This window comes from Dama dama, chromosome 20 (genome assembly GCF_033118175.1).
Source record: "Dama dama isolate Ldn47 chromosome 20, ASM3311817v1, whole genome shotgun sequence".
NCBI lineage: Eukaryota > Metazoa > Chordata > Mammalia > Artiodactyla > Cervidae > Dama > Dama dama.
This window is the reverse complement of record NC_083700.1, coordinates 86,862,986-86,879,040: the sequence shown is the minus strand read 5'-3', so window position 1 is coordinate 86,879,040 and position 16,055 is coordinate 86,862,986. Positions and strand designations below refer to the sequence as shown.

The 16,055-nt window shown below is 45.5% G+C and overlaps 1 protein-coding gene across 1 annotated transcript in view; it reads right to left on the bottom strand.

Annotated features, from left to right (window-relative positions):
- Positions 1 to 16,055, bottom strand: part of PLPP3 (phospholipid phosphatase 3) — a 90,401-nt gene that overhangs the window by 14,255 nt on the left and 60,091 nt on the right. The window contains exons 3-5 of the mRNA XM_061121789.1: positions 13,745 to 14,025; positions 13,285 to 13,342; positions 1,842 to 2,018 (exon numbers count right to left, since the gene is read on the bottom strand). Coding sequence (XP_060977772.1) covers positions 1,842 to 2,018; positions 13,285 to 13,342; positions 13,745 to 14,025 — 516 coding nt within the window. The remainder of the gene's footprint in view (positions 1 to 1,841; positions 2,019 to 13,284; positions 13,343 to 13,744; positions 14,026 to 16,055) is intronic.

Below are 16,055 nucleotides of genomic sequence, written 5' to 3'. Positions count from 1 at the left end.
CTGAGCCTGGCCTGGGAATGAGCAACTGAACTGGGATTGCCTTGAAAGCAAGGACTGTGCCTTATCCATCCCCCTGCCTTCAAAACAATGTTCTCAAGAAAAAGTGGATCAACTCACGGATCCTAGCTTTGTTGATTACACATCCATTCACTTAGTCTGAGCTAGCATCCCTGAGAGGCGTTGGTGACATAGGGAGAATAACATATATATTGACTAGGGTTCCTGTCCGGGAGGAATAGTCTAAAGGGAGAAACATGTCTACAGTTTCAACACAGAGTGATGAATACAGAAGACAAGGTGGTTAGTGCAGGGAGATACCAGGTGTCAGCCAGGTGGAGTACACAGGAAAGGACCAGGGGCTAGTCTAGATCTCTCTACCTCATGATTCTTATTGGGAATGAACAAGGGTTAAAACTAACAACATGATCCACGCGTGTAGTTCTTGAACACCCAGCCAGTACTCTGTTCTAGAACTCCTGCTGGACTGGGGTAAGTACCCCTTAGTACAGACCAGGAAAGCATGGTGTCAGAGGAGGTGCTCAGTTATGTTGGCTGAACAAGCCCCTCAAAGGTTCCAGCACAAAATTTAATGTTGTACAGATTTTTTTTTTTAAGTTTCTCTTTTTGACTCTTAAAAACAACTTGTTGCAGGCAAGAAAAGCAGAGATATCTGAAGAAACAGAGGCTCAGAGGTAGAATGCCTCACCCCACCCTCACCAGGAGTCAGGGAGGAGGTATGTTAAGGGGTAGCCCTGCCATTTGGGGCAAATCAGAATGTGATCCATTCAAGACCATTCTCCAGGAAGCTCTGTGGTTTGATGTACAAAGCCCCCAGGTTAGGAGAGGGTTGAGCCTTCGCCAAGCTCTCTCTCACCCAGCCAACACCTAGTCAAGGGTCTGACTAAGTCCAGTGAAGGTCACGGTGGTGGTGCTGGTTTAGTCACTAAGTCATGTCCAACTCTTGAGACCCCATGGACTGTAGCCTGCCAGGCTCCTCTGTTCATGGGATTCCCCAGGCAAGAATACTGGAATGGGTTGCCATTTCCTTCTCCAGGGGATCTTCCCGACCCAGGAATCAAACCCAGGTCTCCTGCATTGCAGGCAGATTCTTTACTGACTGAGCGCCAAGGGAAGCCCAAGGTCACAGTAGGAAGGGTATAAGTTTTCAGGACACTGGGAAGTACCTTTGAATAGTAAGTGATCACCAAAGCAGCATGTGAGCAACAGATGAGTCACAGACTTAGACTCTTGACATGTGACTTGGGACAAGTTTCTTCCCCTCCTGAACCCTAAATGCCCTCATGAATAGAGTAAGTGAGTAGGATACTATCTAAGATACCTTGCAATTGCAACTATGAGCCTAACCCTTCTGGAGAAGAGGATTTATAGAGTCTGCTGGATTAAAACTTCCATGGGGACTTCCCTGGAAGTCCACAGGTTAAGACTCTGTGTTTCTGATGTAGGGGGCATAAAATCCCCCTTATGTTGGGGAGATAAGGTCCCATATGCCTTGTGGGGAAAAAATCTGACGCCTGTGGCAATAGTTATACAACTCTGTAAATATATCAAAAATCACTGAATTATGCAAGTAAAACAAGTGAATTGTATGGTAGGTAAATTATAACTCAATAAAAATTTAAACATAAAATAAAACTTCCAGGTTGGAAAGAAGCAGGAATTATCCTCAGTTCATTGAAGAGGTCCCGGGGCAGGGTGGCTCCAGGGACACCAGGCAGAGAAGAGGATTGAGACTGCCCCGGCTCCGGTCAGTGAACCAAAAACATTTAATGAGCAAGTTGTTCATGACCCTGCTCATGTGCTGAGGACCAGAGGCTACTTACTATGCAGCAGGCCACCAGGGCTCCTTGAGCAAATCCCGCCAGGACATCGCCGGGATGGTGCTTGTGGTCAGACACGCGGGACAGTCCTGTGTAAAAGGCCATCATGATCAGGGTGAACTGCAGAAGGGGCCGGAGCAGGCGGGCCCCTCGCCAGGTGAAGCGGGCCTGCAGGTACAGCTGGAGGGAGGAGACAGAACAACAGACACCGAGTGACTGGCTACTCACCTGCATTCTAATCCCAGGTCAATTCCCATGCATGAAATCATCCGCAAGAAAGAGCATTCAAATTGGACTTGACCTCAAGCCCATTTTTTTGTTTGTTTTAACTTAAGCCTTAGTTCCTCTACTAAAAACTAGGGAAAAAATGGAGCTTTTCTAGGAAGCTAAGCTAGAGAAAATTGAAGAAAAAAATTCAAGAGAATGGCCTTAGCACGCTGCCTGACATTCCATAAATGGGAGTTTCCTTTTCTCATTTTTTGATTGAAACCAATTAAAGAATACTAACCAGGGTTCATAACGGTTTCTTTTTTATATTCAGTGACAACTCATTCAATGCATGTGTGTATTTTCCTAGAGATTATGGCTACACAATTCCTTCACTTCCCACCTCTCAGAAGCATCATGGAAACTCACGCATGCTGATCAGGGGAGGTTATTATGACAGTCACAAAGCAATGCTTCTGATTCAAATGAAAGCAAGTCTAACAAAGAACAAATTTCTAAGTCACCACCTGGAACTATGGATTTTGCATCACAACATGAGGAAACACATAAACCAACCAGACAATGCAAGAGATCTTTCAAACAGAGGTTGACAGAGACTGGACTGGGTGGGGTAGAAAAGTAACCTGAAGGAAAATGGAAGGAAAAAAGCCACTCTGGCCGAAGCAAAGAAGTTGCAATGACGTCAACTGGATATTGTCCCTTGAAGTTATCTTGCTGCAGTTTCCGTTCTAACCTCTGGGCACAACTTACTTCTCAGGTTCCTGTGGGAACTTGGGAAATGAAGGGGAAGAGGCAAGAGGACGAAGGGGAACTTCCGACACAAATCAAAGCAAGGGGCTTGGAGACCAGAGAAAGGGGAGGAGAGCGGAGGGGTGGGGCGGCGGCCTAAAGATAGACCTGGGGCAGCGGCAAGGGAGTGACTGCCCTTCCTGAGACAAATGGACCCCTTCCTCTGGGTGGTCAGGAAAGACAAGCCAGCAGCAAACCTGAGAGACAGAACAGTGGAAGATTCCAGAATCATTCTTGCCCATGTAGAAAGAATGCCTAACACTGACTCCTCAACTACTTGGAAGACAATTTCAAAAAACCCAGACCTGGAAAACAGCAGGCAACTTTATAATCATTATGAAACTACATAAATATATTTTGGAGAAATCTAAGAACAACAGATCAAAAATTTTAAAGGACAATGCACTGATGTTGTTGGCTGCTAAACAAGTGATAAAAACCAGTCATTTTTCAAATATTAAAAATACCCCACTAAATATCAAAAAGAGGTAAAGCAATTATATGCCAATTTAAAAAATAAAAAGTAATCTAAAAGAAGAGGTAAAATCATCATAATAGCCGGGATGATGATATAAGCAGAAATTAGCTCACCAAGAACTGCATAGAGCCAGGATGAAACAAAGGACATGGAGGACAATTTGAATAGACAGAATTTTTATTTTTAAGAACACTCAACTTATAAACTCAAAAGATAATATGTAAATTAAATCAGATTCCTAGGAACATCCTAAAAAGGTTTAGAGAAAAAGCTTTAAAAAATTATTATAAAATTAACCTAAAAGGTCAAATAAATAAATACACACACACACACACAAACACACACAAATAGATCAATACATAAGCCAGTCACTATGCTAAGTGCTAAGCACACAAAAATGAGACGTTATCATTCCTCCCCTACGAGGGGCAATATATGAAATATATTAAATATAGATGTCCATCTAGTCAAGGCTATGGTTTTTCCAGTAGTCATGTATGGATGTGAGAGTTGGACAGTGAAGAAAGCTGAGCACCGAAGAATTGATGCTTTTGAACTGTGGTGTTGGAGAAGACTCTTGAGAGTCCCTTGGACTGCAAGAAGATCCAACCAGTCCATCCTAGAGGAGATCAGTCCTGGGTGTTCATTGGAAGGACTGATGTTGAAGCTGAAACTCCAATACTTTAGCCACCTCATGCAAAGAGTTGACTCATTGGAAAAGACCCTGATGCTGGGAGGGGTCGGGGGCAGGAGGAGAAGGGGACAACAGAGGATGAGATGGCTGGATGGCATCACCGACTCGATGGACATGGGTTTGGGTAGACTCCGGGAGTTGGTGATGGACAGGGAGGCCTGGCGTGCCGCGATTCATGGGGTCGCAAAGAGTCGGACACGACTGAGTGACTGAACTGAACTGAACTGAAATATAGATGAATATATGAAAACAGGTTTAAGTGCACTTATGGATTTTATAGAAACTATGAAAGAAGCTGGGGAATCAGGGTCAGTTACTAAGGGGTATGCATACTTGATTTGAATCCTAAAGATACATAAGTATTTGCTAGGAGTTAAGGGGATGTATTGAGAAGTGTGTATCCCAGGAAGCTCAATGGCTTAGAAGTCAACAGTCAGAGCTGAAAAGAACTTCTGGAAGTTCAGTAATAACAGAAAAGTATATATGCAATCAGTGGGGGTGTGGGGTTGGCAGAGTGTGAGACACAGGGCTACAGAGGCAAGAGGGGCAATTCATGAAGGGGGTTGCCTGTCAAAGGAATGTGGCCTCTATTTAGGTCAGTCTTTCTTTCCCAAACCAGACTTCATGGAACATTCCAAAGGTCTTTTTAAAAAAAAAGGTTGATAAATACTTAATCCTTATTTTTATCACTTATAAAACTTATTATTTTTATAGAGTATCTACCTATTGAATCCCAACCAGGAAATATTACTGTTAGCCATGGTGAAAAAATCAAATTATTTTTAAGTAAGAGACTCATTACCCACCCCCCCTCCCCCCCTCCCCCCAAATAATGTGCAGGTCAAAGGCCACTCCCTCATTTCTAGTGAAATAACCCAACAAACCCATGATTCTGCAATCATGAGTCAAAGGAATCTCTTCCTTTTGAGAACGATAATGGGAATGATGTTGGTAGCCCCAACTCAACCTGGTCCTTAAGACAACGGCAAATTCAGGGAAGAAGGACTAGTCCATATGCAGTGTGACCACCATGGTCCAGCCTTCTTCCAGCCAGTCTTGGCAAGGAACAGGGATGAAGGGGGTAGCTGAAACGGCACAGGTTTTCATCAGATAAACCTCACTGAGCCTCACTTTTCTCCCATGCAAAATAAATGTAACAACTACCTCATAGACTGTAGCACAGATTGGTGATAAATGCCTGGCACCACATACTGCTCAAAGAAACAGATGATTTCACTCTCTAACCACTTTTATTTTTCTTAATTTGGACCTGATAACCTCAAGATTTTCTCATTTCTCTCAACTTAAAAATCTACAGGTCCTCAGGAAATGATTGTTCAAAAATCCTCCAAATCTCCCTGCCCCACTCCATATAGCCTTTAAGTCACCAGCCCTGGAGATGGAGGTGGAGCAGAAGAAGGGCAGGTTTCCCAACTGGACGAGGCACACATCTCCCCATCCACCGACTCAGATACTGAAAACTAGAGCTTAATGCAAGAAAAGAATAAATATGTGAGAGGAGCTTGAGGAGGGAGGAAGAGACATGTCGTCAGAATAGCTTCAGGAAGGGAGTGCTTAGGAAGGAGGAGGGGGCCACCATGGGGCTAGAATCCCTTTGGCAGGCAGTCCCAGGTGGGGAAGTCGGTAAAGAATGTGCCTGTCAATGCAGGAGACATGAGTTCGATCCCTGCGTCGGGAAGATCCCCTTGGGAAAGAAATGGCAGCCCACTCCAGTATTATTGCCTGGAAAATTCCATGAACAGAGGAACCTGGTGGGCTACAGTCCATGGGATAGCAAAGAGTCACACATGACTAAGCATACACAGAGAGAGAGAGAGAGACATGGAATTAGTGGGCAGATGGAAGCTTGTTCCCCTACATCCACTGGTAACTAGTACTTTTATTGAGAAATGTCTCGAGATCTCAGGATCAAGCCTGGTGTCCGCAGCTGCGGCACAGGAGTAACCAAGTGAATTCTGGGGTGAGATTACCCTGATTCCTGGAGAAGGAAATGGCAATTCACTCCAGTTTTCTTGTCTAAGAAATGCGAAAGACAAAGGAGCCTGGCGGGCTACAGTCCATGGGGTCACAAAAGAGTCAGACATGACTTAGCATCTAAACAGGCCCCTATTTCAGTCCCTTACTAACTTCTCTAAGGCTCAGTCTCCTTCTCTGTGAAACAGGAAGGACAGGATCTTCCTCTCAGGGTTGCCAGCAACAAATGAGACATCACAGGACCCTGCCTGGCAGAAGACAGGGACTGAAGCCACTGTTTAGAAATCAACACCACCCATTCGCCTTGATAGATGAGACTGACTCAAATGACTGTAGCTGATTTCACCAAAATAAGTGAATCACTGAAGAAAAAGATTGTGCAATGACCTTTAGCCCAGTGACTACTTCAGAAATGAGAAGGCAGCTGAGGGCTGCAGGCTTTGAAGTTTATTTAAGAATCTGATAACACCCTCTACCCCACCCCAATCTAAGTGCTAAACAGATTGGATTTTGTCAGTTCAAAGCCCAGTTCATACGAGCCACTCACTCCAGGGCCAGAGGCTCAGGCCTTCTCAGAATCTGTAAGTACATTCTGGAGCGCCCTGCTCCCTTAGAAATTCCACCTGGGAATGCTATGTGGGTCAGGAGGTTCCATACTCCATAGAGGCAGGTAGCCCTTATCCAGGAGACGGAGTCAAACATACCAGCCACAAGGATGTAATGTCCTGTTATGGGCCAAAGAGCACGGAACCTTTCCAAGAATCAAAACTCCTGCAGGGGCCTCAGCAAAGTCCCAAGCCCCCTGAAAAGGGTGGTTTAGAAAGAGGTGAGCAGAACTGGACAAAACCAGAAAGCCTAAATCAGCCTGACCTCTCCTGGGGGTCAGCAACCCCAAGGTCCTGAGCTCTCTGTCTTTATTTCCCCACCGGTGTTAAGGCCTCTGGGCTCAGAGAACCCACTTCCTGGGCATCAGTGCAATGCCACAGAAAAGTGCCTAACTTGCAAACAGAACAACCAGATTTGAATCCTTTTTTTTTTTTTTTTTTTGGCTACATACCAGCTGTCTGACCTGGACAAAGCACTCCGCTTCTCTGAATTTCTGCTTTCCCATATGTAACATAAGGAGATTTTTTTCATTTAAAAAAAGTGTTCTAAGCATCAATTCTGTCCAAAACTCTGTGAAAGACACAGACACGAATGAAACAAATTCCTTCACACACACACAAAAGAATATAATCTTTCCGTCCTTTCCTGGGGCTAAGATTGTTCTTCCAATTGCTAAAATAAAACTGCTGATTGTAGATATGGAAACTACGGTAGAAAAGTATATGTCTGCCCCCAACCCCAAGGTACAGCAAAGTCCTCAGCACACAGAACTCACTCCAAAAACCGAGCTCTCTTCTTTCTGGTTCGAGCTTCAAAACTGTGGTCCTGTGGAATTCCAACAAAACCTCCTTAGAAAAGTCTGGCTGAGTTCAAGCTGGCTCGGGGCTGAACCAGCAAGTCAGACCTGGGTGAGTCTCACTGGTTCTTGCTAAGTCATTTGTGCTTCATTACATGATTTGCATACGGGTGAAACAGGTCTGTACTGTCCTCTGGCTTCATTTCCATCGCTCTTGGGAGCTCTCTGCTAAGAGTGAGAAGGAGGCTTTTGTCCTTCCTCTGTCCCTGCCCACTCTCTTCCTGGAAGTCTGTCTAGATCGCTGACATCCACAGGGAGAAACTTTCTCCCTTCTCCCTTCTCCTCCAGAGCTCATGCTTGACTCTCGTTCACAGAGCTGGTGAGTCTACACGGCACAGAACTGGGAAGTTACTCAACTCCATTCAGGACAAAGACGAGTTTTTAGTTGACTTTCCTCCTCCTTGAGAAGGAAAGAGGTCTTGCTTTCTGTCACTATCGGGGGGGAGAAAAAGAAACCACCAGTTTGCTCAGCATTTAGACCCTGCGCAAGGGGCCTTAAATTACATTCCCTACAATCGTTACAACCATCCTGATAAGCAGACACCATTGTACTCATTTTACAGTTGAAGAGATCAAGGCCAAAAGAGGCCATGCCACCCGCTCAAGGTAACAGTGGATCATGATTGACACTGAGTAAGATCTGCCTCTTTTAGGCCCATGCTCTAATCACAGAACCACCTGGCTTTCCTTTGGGAATGAGTGCTCTGCGAGCCAAGTATTGGTCTTTGTATTGGATTTCTGTCTCTGGAGAAGCAATCTGAGGGGACTACACAGGTGTCATGGACTAAAGGACAACCTGAATGGGACATTCAGAACTTCAGGCTCCTCTAATTCACCTGTCACACCTTTTAAGTGCGCATGTCTGAAAACTCTTACAGCTTCTGTAAGGGTGAGGGTACAGGAGCCTCTGACCTGATCTTAAGTTCAACAGAGCCTGTGAACTAACTCAGCGTGCCTCAGAGCCCTTTCCTCTGACCTCCAAACCCTCAGTCCACCCCAATCAGAGAACTCAGCCTGCTGCTTTGCAACTATTGACTTTTCAAGCTTTCCTCACAAAACGTGAGCTCTCTTGGTGTCCCCAGGTGTTGGCACAGAACATGTACTCAGAAAAGGTTGGATGGATGGATGAAGCAGAGAGGAAGGAGAGGAAAAACATCTGGTCCAGTGGTTTCTTTATTCCCCAGTGAAAACAACAACCTTGTTCCTGGCAGGGGTTTCACCAGACACTCCCAGGATCTGCGGGCATGTCTCGTGGACATACCAGACCCCACTGCCCTGGGATTCTAAACATGTTGAACAAAACCTCAATGACTAACAACCACAGGATGGAGAACATGGCCACTTCCCTGTTTCCTTGGACAACAAACCCTCGGACACATCAACAATTCTCATGGGCGCCACAGTGAAGAGCCCACAGGTAAATACTTCAGAGGCAGCAAAGGCCTTCCCTATGTCACATGGGCCCTTCACGATCTATAAGTCAGTGATGAGGAGGTGAACAAAGTTTTGATTGGAACGGAAAGCAGCATGGCCTGGAAGTGTCAGAAGATACAGGATTCATCCATCCATCCATTCATCTAACATTCACTGCATACTTAACTGTCAGACACTACTTGGGTCCATCCATTCATTCAATCATCAAGCATTCATTGCATTCTTAATTGTCAGACAGTGGGGAAGTGAGAGACTGCAATAAATCAAGAGACAAAAACCTCTAGTCCACGAAGCTTGTAAGATATCTAGTGGAGATACACAAAGGCTATATCAGATGATGAGAAACTGGGTGGGGGGGGGGGGGCAGATAAGGCTGCAAAGGAAGCTTGAGAGCATAAGATGGGGCAGCCAGGAAAGGCTTCTCTGACAAAGTGTCCCGAGAAAGTGGAGGGGCAAGGTGCAGATTCCTGGGAGAGGAACTCAGCAGTCCAGGAAAGGCCTCACTCAAACTTGCTGCTGCCTGATCTGAGCAACAGGAGGAGGAGCTAGGGCTGATGCTCACTGGGTCTTCTCAGCTCTCAGCTTCCTATCAGCCATCAAAGCCATGCTCAACTGAACATGTGCAGACCCCATACCACCGTACTCATGTCCTTCTAACCTCCCACCATCAAGAGATTACCCTACAGGACACCCTCTTTGGCTTCCACCCCCCTCTGCAATTTAGCGAGGGTGTCACAATTCTGAGTTTCCATAATAACCTATACATATACCTCTGTCCCTCCAGCACCGTGGACCAGCCTATCATCATTGTCCATCTGCTCCTCTAGACTGAACTCCCTGAGGGCCATGACCATGCCCTGCCCATCACTACTTTCCCACCTCTAGCATGGGGCATGCTTATGTGTGTGCTAAGTTGCTTCAGTCATGTCCAATTCTTTGCGACCCCATGGACTATAGCCCCACCAGGCTCCTCTGTCTGTTGGATTCTCCAGGCAAGAATACTGGAGTGGGTTGTCATTTCCTCCTCTAGGGAACCTTCCTGACCGAGGGATCAAACCCACATCTCTTATGTCTCCTGAATTGGCAGGCTGGTTCTTTACCACTAGCTCTACCTGGGAAGCAATTCCTCACTAAACTGGTGCTGAATGATGAATGTTGAAAGCATAGGTGAGTTCCTTGAGGGCAGGGCCCAGGGCTGATTAATCTAGTAGCCCCAGAAGGCAGCAGCGTGCCTGGTACAACAGAGGTAACTACAGATATGCTATGCGAATTGGTGCCCCCCTGCCCTCCCCCAACTGTGTTAGCATTTTATCCTGGCAGCCAGTCATCCTCAATCCCTGACCATGGAGGTCCAGGGCCAATCCAGATGTGGTCCTCTGGAGTTTAGACCAGGGCTCAAGGGTAGGGAGCACCGTTTAGGTTTATATATGCTGTGGGATTTCTCTGATTTGTATCTGCATTAATCTCCGACAAGCCTTAACCTCATCCTTAAGCTTCTGTGCCCAGAGATAATTTGGTGTTTGGAGCTATGGTTTTTCCAAGCTATCCATTTTACAAATCAAAACCTAATATGGAGCGCCCTCCAACGCCATGGGAGGCTCTAGATGGCAGCCTGGCAAAGGTGCGGCTGGTGTTCCGGTCCGCCGCTTTCTGAACTCCATGGGAATCAGGACAAAATTGTCTCTGCCTGCTTCCCATCTTCCCTTTCAACACCTAATCCAAACTTCTTTTAAAAACAACCACGAGGGATTGAGAAATCAATTAGATGGTAGACACCATCTAATTCCACTCTGACATTTGACAGCTGGGGAAAGCAGAGCCTAGAGAAGAAAAGTGGCACCAGCTTCCAAAAACAGACACGACTGTCTCCACTTGACAGGACAGTACACTGAGGTTCAAAACCTAAGAAACCAACTCACAGTTCTACGGCTAGTAACTGGCACGGCCAGAATCTCCCAGGTCTGTCTGACTCTAAAGGCAAACACTGTCAATGCCATACTCAGCCAGTCCAAATGGGAGTATTCCCAAGGCTCTAAGGAAGCTGTGGAGCCCAGGGTGCCTGAACAAAATCCCACAGGACTCCGGGGGCTGCCAGAATCTCAAGTGTCCAACTCAGGCACTTCCTGCAGCTCAACATAAAAGCTGCGGGAGGAGCTTCTCTGATGGACTGCAGTATCTTCTACTTCCCCAGACAGGCGACAACAGTGTTCTTCGAACTTCCTTTGAAAGCTTTGCAAATTGGACTTTCAAAGGGTTGAGATTTCTGTGTAACATCACATAAAAAGGAGCCATGGTGAAGGACACTGTCCTCCCTACTTCTCAGCCCTTACCTTCAGAGGTTATTTTAAGACAAGATAATCTTAGAGCTAAAAAGAGAGTCCTGAGTTTGCACATTGTATATGTGGGTGCCTGTGAATTGTGAATGTGTGTGTGCAGGGGCTCCAAAGAGTGTATAAAAATATGCTGCAGAGATGAAGGGTTAAGGAGGTTCTTTTCTTTCTTCCTCTTTCTTTCCTTCCGTCCTTCCTCCTTGGAATATAAAGCCACTGTAGTTTTTTCCTCCCTTAAAGATGTAAATAAACACTCAGTCACAATCTACGCTTTACCCAACACCCTCGTAGAGAGCTCTTGCTATAATCATAGCTGCCAGGAGGTGATGGGTGGTGGGGGTAAGGCGGCATCTCAACCATTAGAGCAGATCTGAAGAAAAGCAGGTTGCCTTCAAGTGACATTGGAATTAGCATTGGAGCTTGTATCTGTAAGTTTCCTGCAGAGGTTTGTTTGATTTTTTTTTATCACACAGCACCATGAAAAGAACATACAACGAGGCTCGGGTCATGAAGACCAGCCTTCAAATACCTTTCCTGCCTCTTAAATTCAGATTTGTTTGTTTCAGTGTCTGAAACTGAAAATAGTGTAATCAAAACACATCTTGTTGGGTTACTGAGAGAATCTCAAAGTCGTAGCATGAGCACGACACAGTGCCTGGCACATAGTAGGCACCAGAAACCTATCAGCACTTTTACTTTACAAAACAGTGAAATTATATTTTGTAAAATTGCTTCCAGACCTGGGTAAAATACAAATGGAGCAGGAAATGAAATATCATTGTTAAACTGTCCTTTCTCAGAGCAAAGCAAAAACAAAAACAACAGAAAAATAAAGTATGGTGGGAAGTGCTATCCATGACTTAAAAATCCATGTTTAATTTTTTAGACGTTGGGGCCCATCTTGTAGCTCTGTATCCTAGGTAACGGGAAGCCCGGAGGCCTCCAGACTTGGAAAGGACTGGGGGAAAGAAACAAAACAAAAAAACCTCTCTGCTGTTTTTTCCAACTCTTAATTATGTTTTTTAAATACGAAAGCAAAACGCTCTTTTTCCAAACAACTTTATGCTCCTCTGAGCTATGTCTGACCTCTCAGCGCCTTCTCGCTCTAAACTCCATCAAAGCAGCCAAAAGCAGGAAGTGCCTTGGCACAGGAACCTCATTCAAGGGGAGAGGAGAGGCAGGGGGGCCATATTTAACTGACGAGCAGAAACAGACCAACAGCTGTCTATCTGTGTGGCAGCCGGAGGGGATAGGGTGCTTCACCTGCACCAGCCGTCCCAGCATTTCCAGGAAGCATGGCCACAGTAAGGCCAACACGGGGCCTCAGACCATGGCTCCACCGCTAGTTGAAGGCCCTCCAACACACTGTGATCCTCTCTGGGCCTTGGTCTCTAGACCTGAGCACTGGGGCTAAGGATTTCCTAGTTCATTGTGTTATTATGAGGTCACCTGTGCTCATGGATGCAGAAGGATTCTGTAAAACTCAAAATCACTCTGTAGACAGATAATGACATTTAAAGCCTATCCATTCAGAAAACAATGGAGGAGGACATGGCATGGAGAACATTATGAGGAATTTGATCAGAAGGCATGGATTTGAGTGATAGTTCTGTGTCTATGTGAATTTTGGCACTTTGCTTGAATTGTCTGAGCCTTACTTAGTGACCCTTTCCCACAGTAGAGATAATATTACTTATAACAAAGTTCCTGGAAGGATCAACTGAGTTAATGGATTTTCAGAAAATGGTGCTTGTTACCACAACATGTTATACCAGTGTCTTTATCACTTAATCATTCCAAAATGGGTGCTCAATCTTTACCAAGCAGCCATGGTAAATATTATTTTTATTTAAAAAATGGGAAATGACTTCTGCTAACGCAGTGGCAGGGCTCAGAATAGAAGCTAATTCTTCTAGCCAACCTCTTTTTCAAAGATTCCTCAGTGAAGTCTGCCCCTAACCATTATGAGGGCTCTCTGTACAGACAAGATTTAAGCTGGGGTTGGACTTCATTGGAATCAGAGACAAAGTACTTACCACCAAATACAGCATAGTGTACATGGAGAAGGAGGCGTGGCCGGAGAAGAAGGACTTCCTGCAAGAGCAACAGATGGCTGTGTAAGGGCCGTATTCACATCCCCACTACATGCTGGTTGGTCTGTCTTCCCTCCCGGGACGGTGACCCTGAGAGGAGCACCTGTTCATCCCTGCATCCGTGGTGGTGCTTTGGACACCTTGCCTGCGACGTAGCAAGCACCCATGAGTGAACAAGTAAATGAAAGAAAAAACAAATGAATGAATGGACTTACCAAAGCTCCATTGTAATTGTTTTTATGATCTATCAGTTATTTGACTGTGAGTTCCTTAAGAAGGGGGACGTTGCCTTATTTATCCATCTAAACCAGGGCCCCAGCACTGAGCTTGATACTAAGTAAGTACTCCCTGAACTGCCTGCAGCAAAGGCGTGAACCTCGTGCCATGGGAGGTGGGGTCTCACCTGGCTTCCTGGACTTTGCTGTCTTCGCCTCTGCATCTGTAGTTTTGAATATAGCCCACAGAGCAGTTGATTTGACTGAAATCAGGGTTGCAGACGTTCAAGAAGTGAGGACGCAGGCGCCCTATGGAGACCTTGGCAATGTCTGTGAAGGACTGGCTGATGGCACAGCCAAAGAGGAAGCAGCCCACCTGCTTGTAGAGGGCTGCCACGTAGGGATTCTGAATTGTCGAGCGGGACTTCTCCTTCAGGTAATAGATGCGGTAGAATTCCCCTGTGATGATCTGAAAGACAACGGATAGGGAAGTGAGGCAGCATCAGGACCTGTTAACAAAAGTGAGGCTGCAAGGATATTCAGCGGCATAAGAAGATATTCAGGACATAGCTATAGGTTATAATCTAGAAAAATCCCAATTTTCTATTCAAGAAGTATATAAGACACCAATGTGCATGGGAGAAAAGACTGAAGTACTAAACAGTACTAACACAGTCATTTTTTCCTTATATAAAAAGTCCTACATGGCCATATAGTACCTTTGGAAGAAGAAACATATGCGATCAAATACAGTCATATGTAAATATATAACATATAATATATATATTAATATATATATTAAGATATAGATATCCATACATGTGTGTGTGTGTGTGTGTGTGTGTGTGTGTGTGTGTGTGTTGGGTTGGCCAAAATGTTAGTTTGGGATTTTCCATACCATCTTACGGAAAAATCTGAATGAACTTTATAGATATCCAGGTGTGTGTGTGTGTGTGTGTGTGTGTGTGTGTGTGTGTGTGTTGGGCTGGCCAAAAAGTTAGTTTGGGATTTTCCATACCATCTTACGGAAAAATCTGAATGAACTTTATAGATATCCAGGTGTGTGTGTGTGTGTGTGTGTGTGTGTGTGTGTGTGTGTGTGTGTGTGTGTATCGGGTTGGCCAAAAAGTTTGTTTGGGTTTTTCCATACCAAGTTAGTTTGGGTTTTTCCATACCATTGTACGGAAAAACCTGAATGAACTTTTTGGCCAACCTGATACACACACACACACGCGCGCGCACATGCGCACGCACACACACACACACACACATTAACACAGAGAGAGACAAACAAAGACTTAGCTATTGAGGAACCAAAATCATGATTAAAGCTGGCCAAGGTGGTGCTATTGGTAAAGAACCTGACTGCCAATGCAGGAGACGTAAGAGGCATGGGTTCGATCCCTGGGTCGGGAAGATCCCCTAGAGGAGGAAATGGCAGCCCACTCCAGTATCCTTGCCTGGAGAATCCCATGGACAGAGGAGCCAGAGCTATAGTCCATAGGGTCGCACAGAGTCACACGTGACTAAAGCGACTCAGCACAGCAGGACAAGATGTCAGAGGGTCTGAGCAAATCTCCAGATTCTAGGACTGGGGGTCACGAATCCCCAACCATGATCAAACTCTACACAGGGCCTTCACCTGCGCCACACTGAGCCCTGGCTGAGGTTTCTTCAGGAAAAGGGTAAATGCTCCCTGACTCGGTTTTGGGTTTGAATCCAGGCTCTGTCACCTACCTGGTGTCCTCCAGAAACAACGTAAACCTCTACAGAGGTACTGTCAGAAATGTGGCAACTAGTGGAAATGCCCTGGGTCACAGAAAGGGATTCTTTCATTTTACTCTTAAGAAGTAGGGCATGATGAAAAGAGTACTGGCTTACAAACCAAGAAACTTTTATACAAGGCCCTTCAGAGTTTGTGAATTCCCAAGGGTGCCTGCATTGTCTCCTTCATCCTGAAAGACAGTGAGTCAGTCTGGGTTTTCATATCCTTCCTCCATCCCACTGTGTCTATTCTTTAATGTTTAGGGGAGATTCATCACGTCTTTAAAAAGGGGCGGGAAAAAACAGCCAGCAACGATTGATTATGAACAGCATGTCAGTCTTTATTTTTTATGTACTTTATGACACCCCCACAACTACCAGGAGATAGATTGAGACTCAGAGAGGAAAAGCACTCTAACCGAAACGGCCTGCTTTTACAGGCAGGTGAAGAATGGTGGAGGCTTGGGGCAGGGAAGGGGGTCAGCTGACTCTCTGTAGGGTAAACACCTTAAATGCCTACACAGCTGAGGATAAGTCCTGCACTGGTGATCTACCACTGCTCAGCCCGCTGCCCTTGACTTAACTCCACAGAACAGCCCTGGCCACTTCCTGGTCACAGCCACAGTGCAGGGACAGTGATGTTCAACTCATCACTCACCACAAAGTCCTTTTCACACTTCCTCACAGGGAAAGCTGATGGGCCACACTTGCCCTTTCAGGAAACAGAGAGCATGT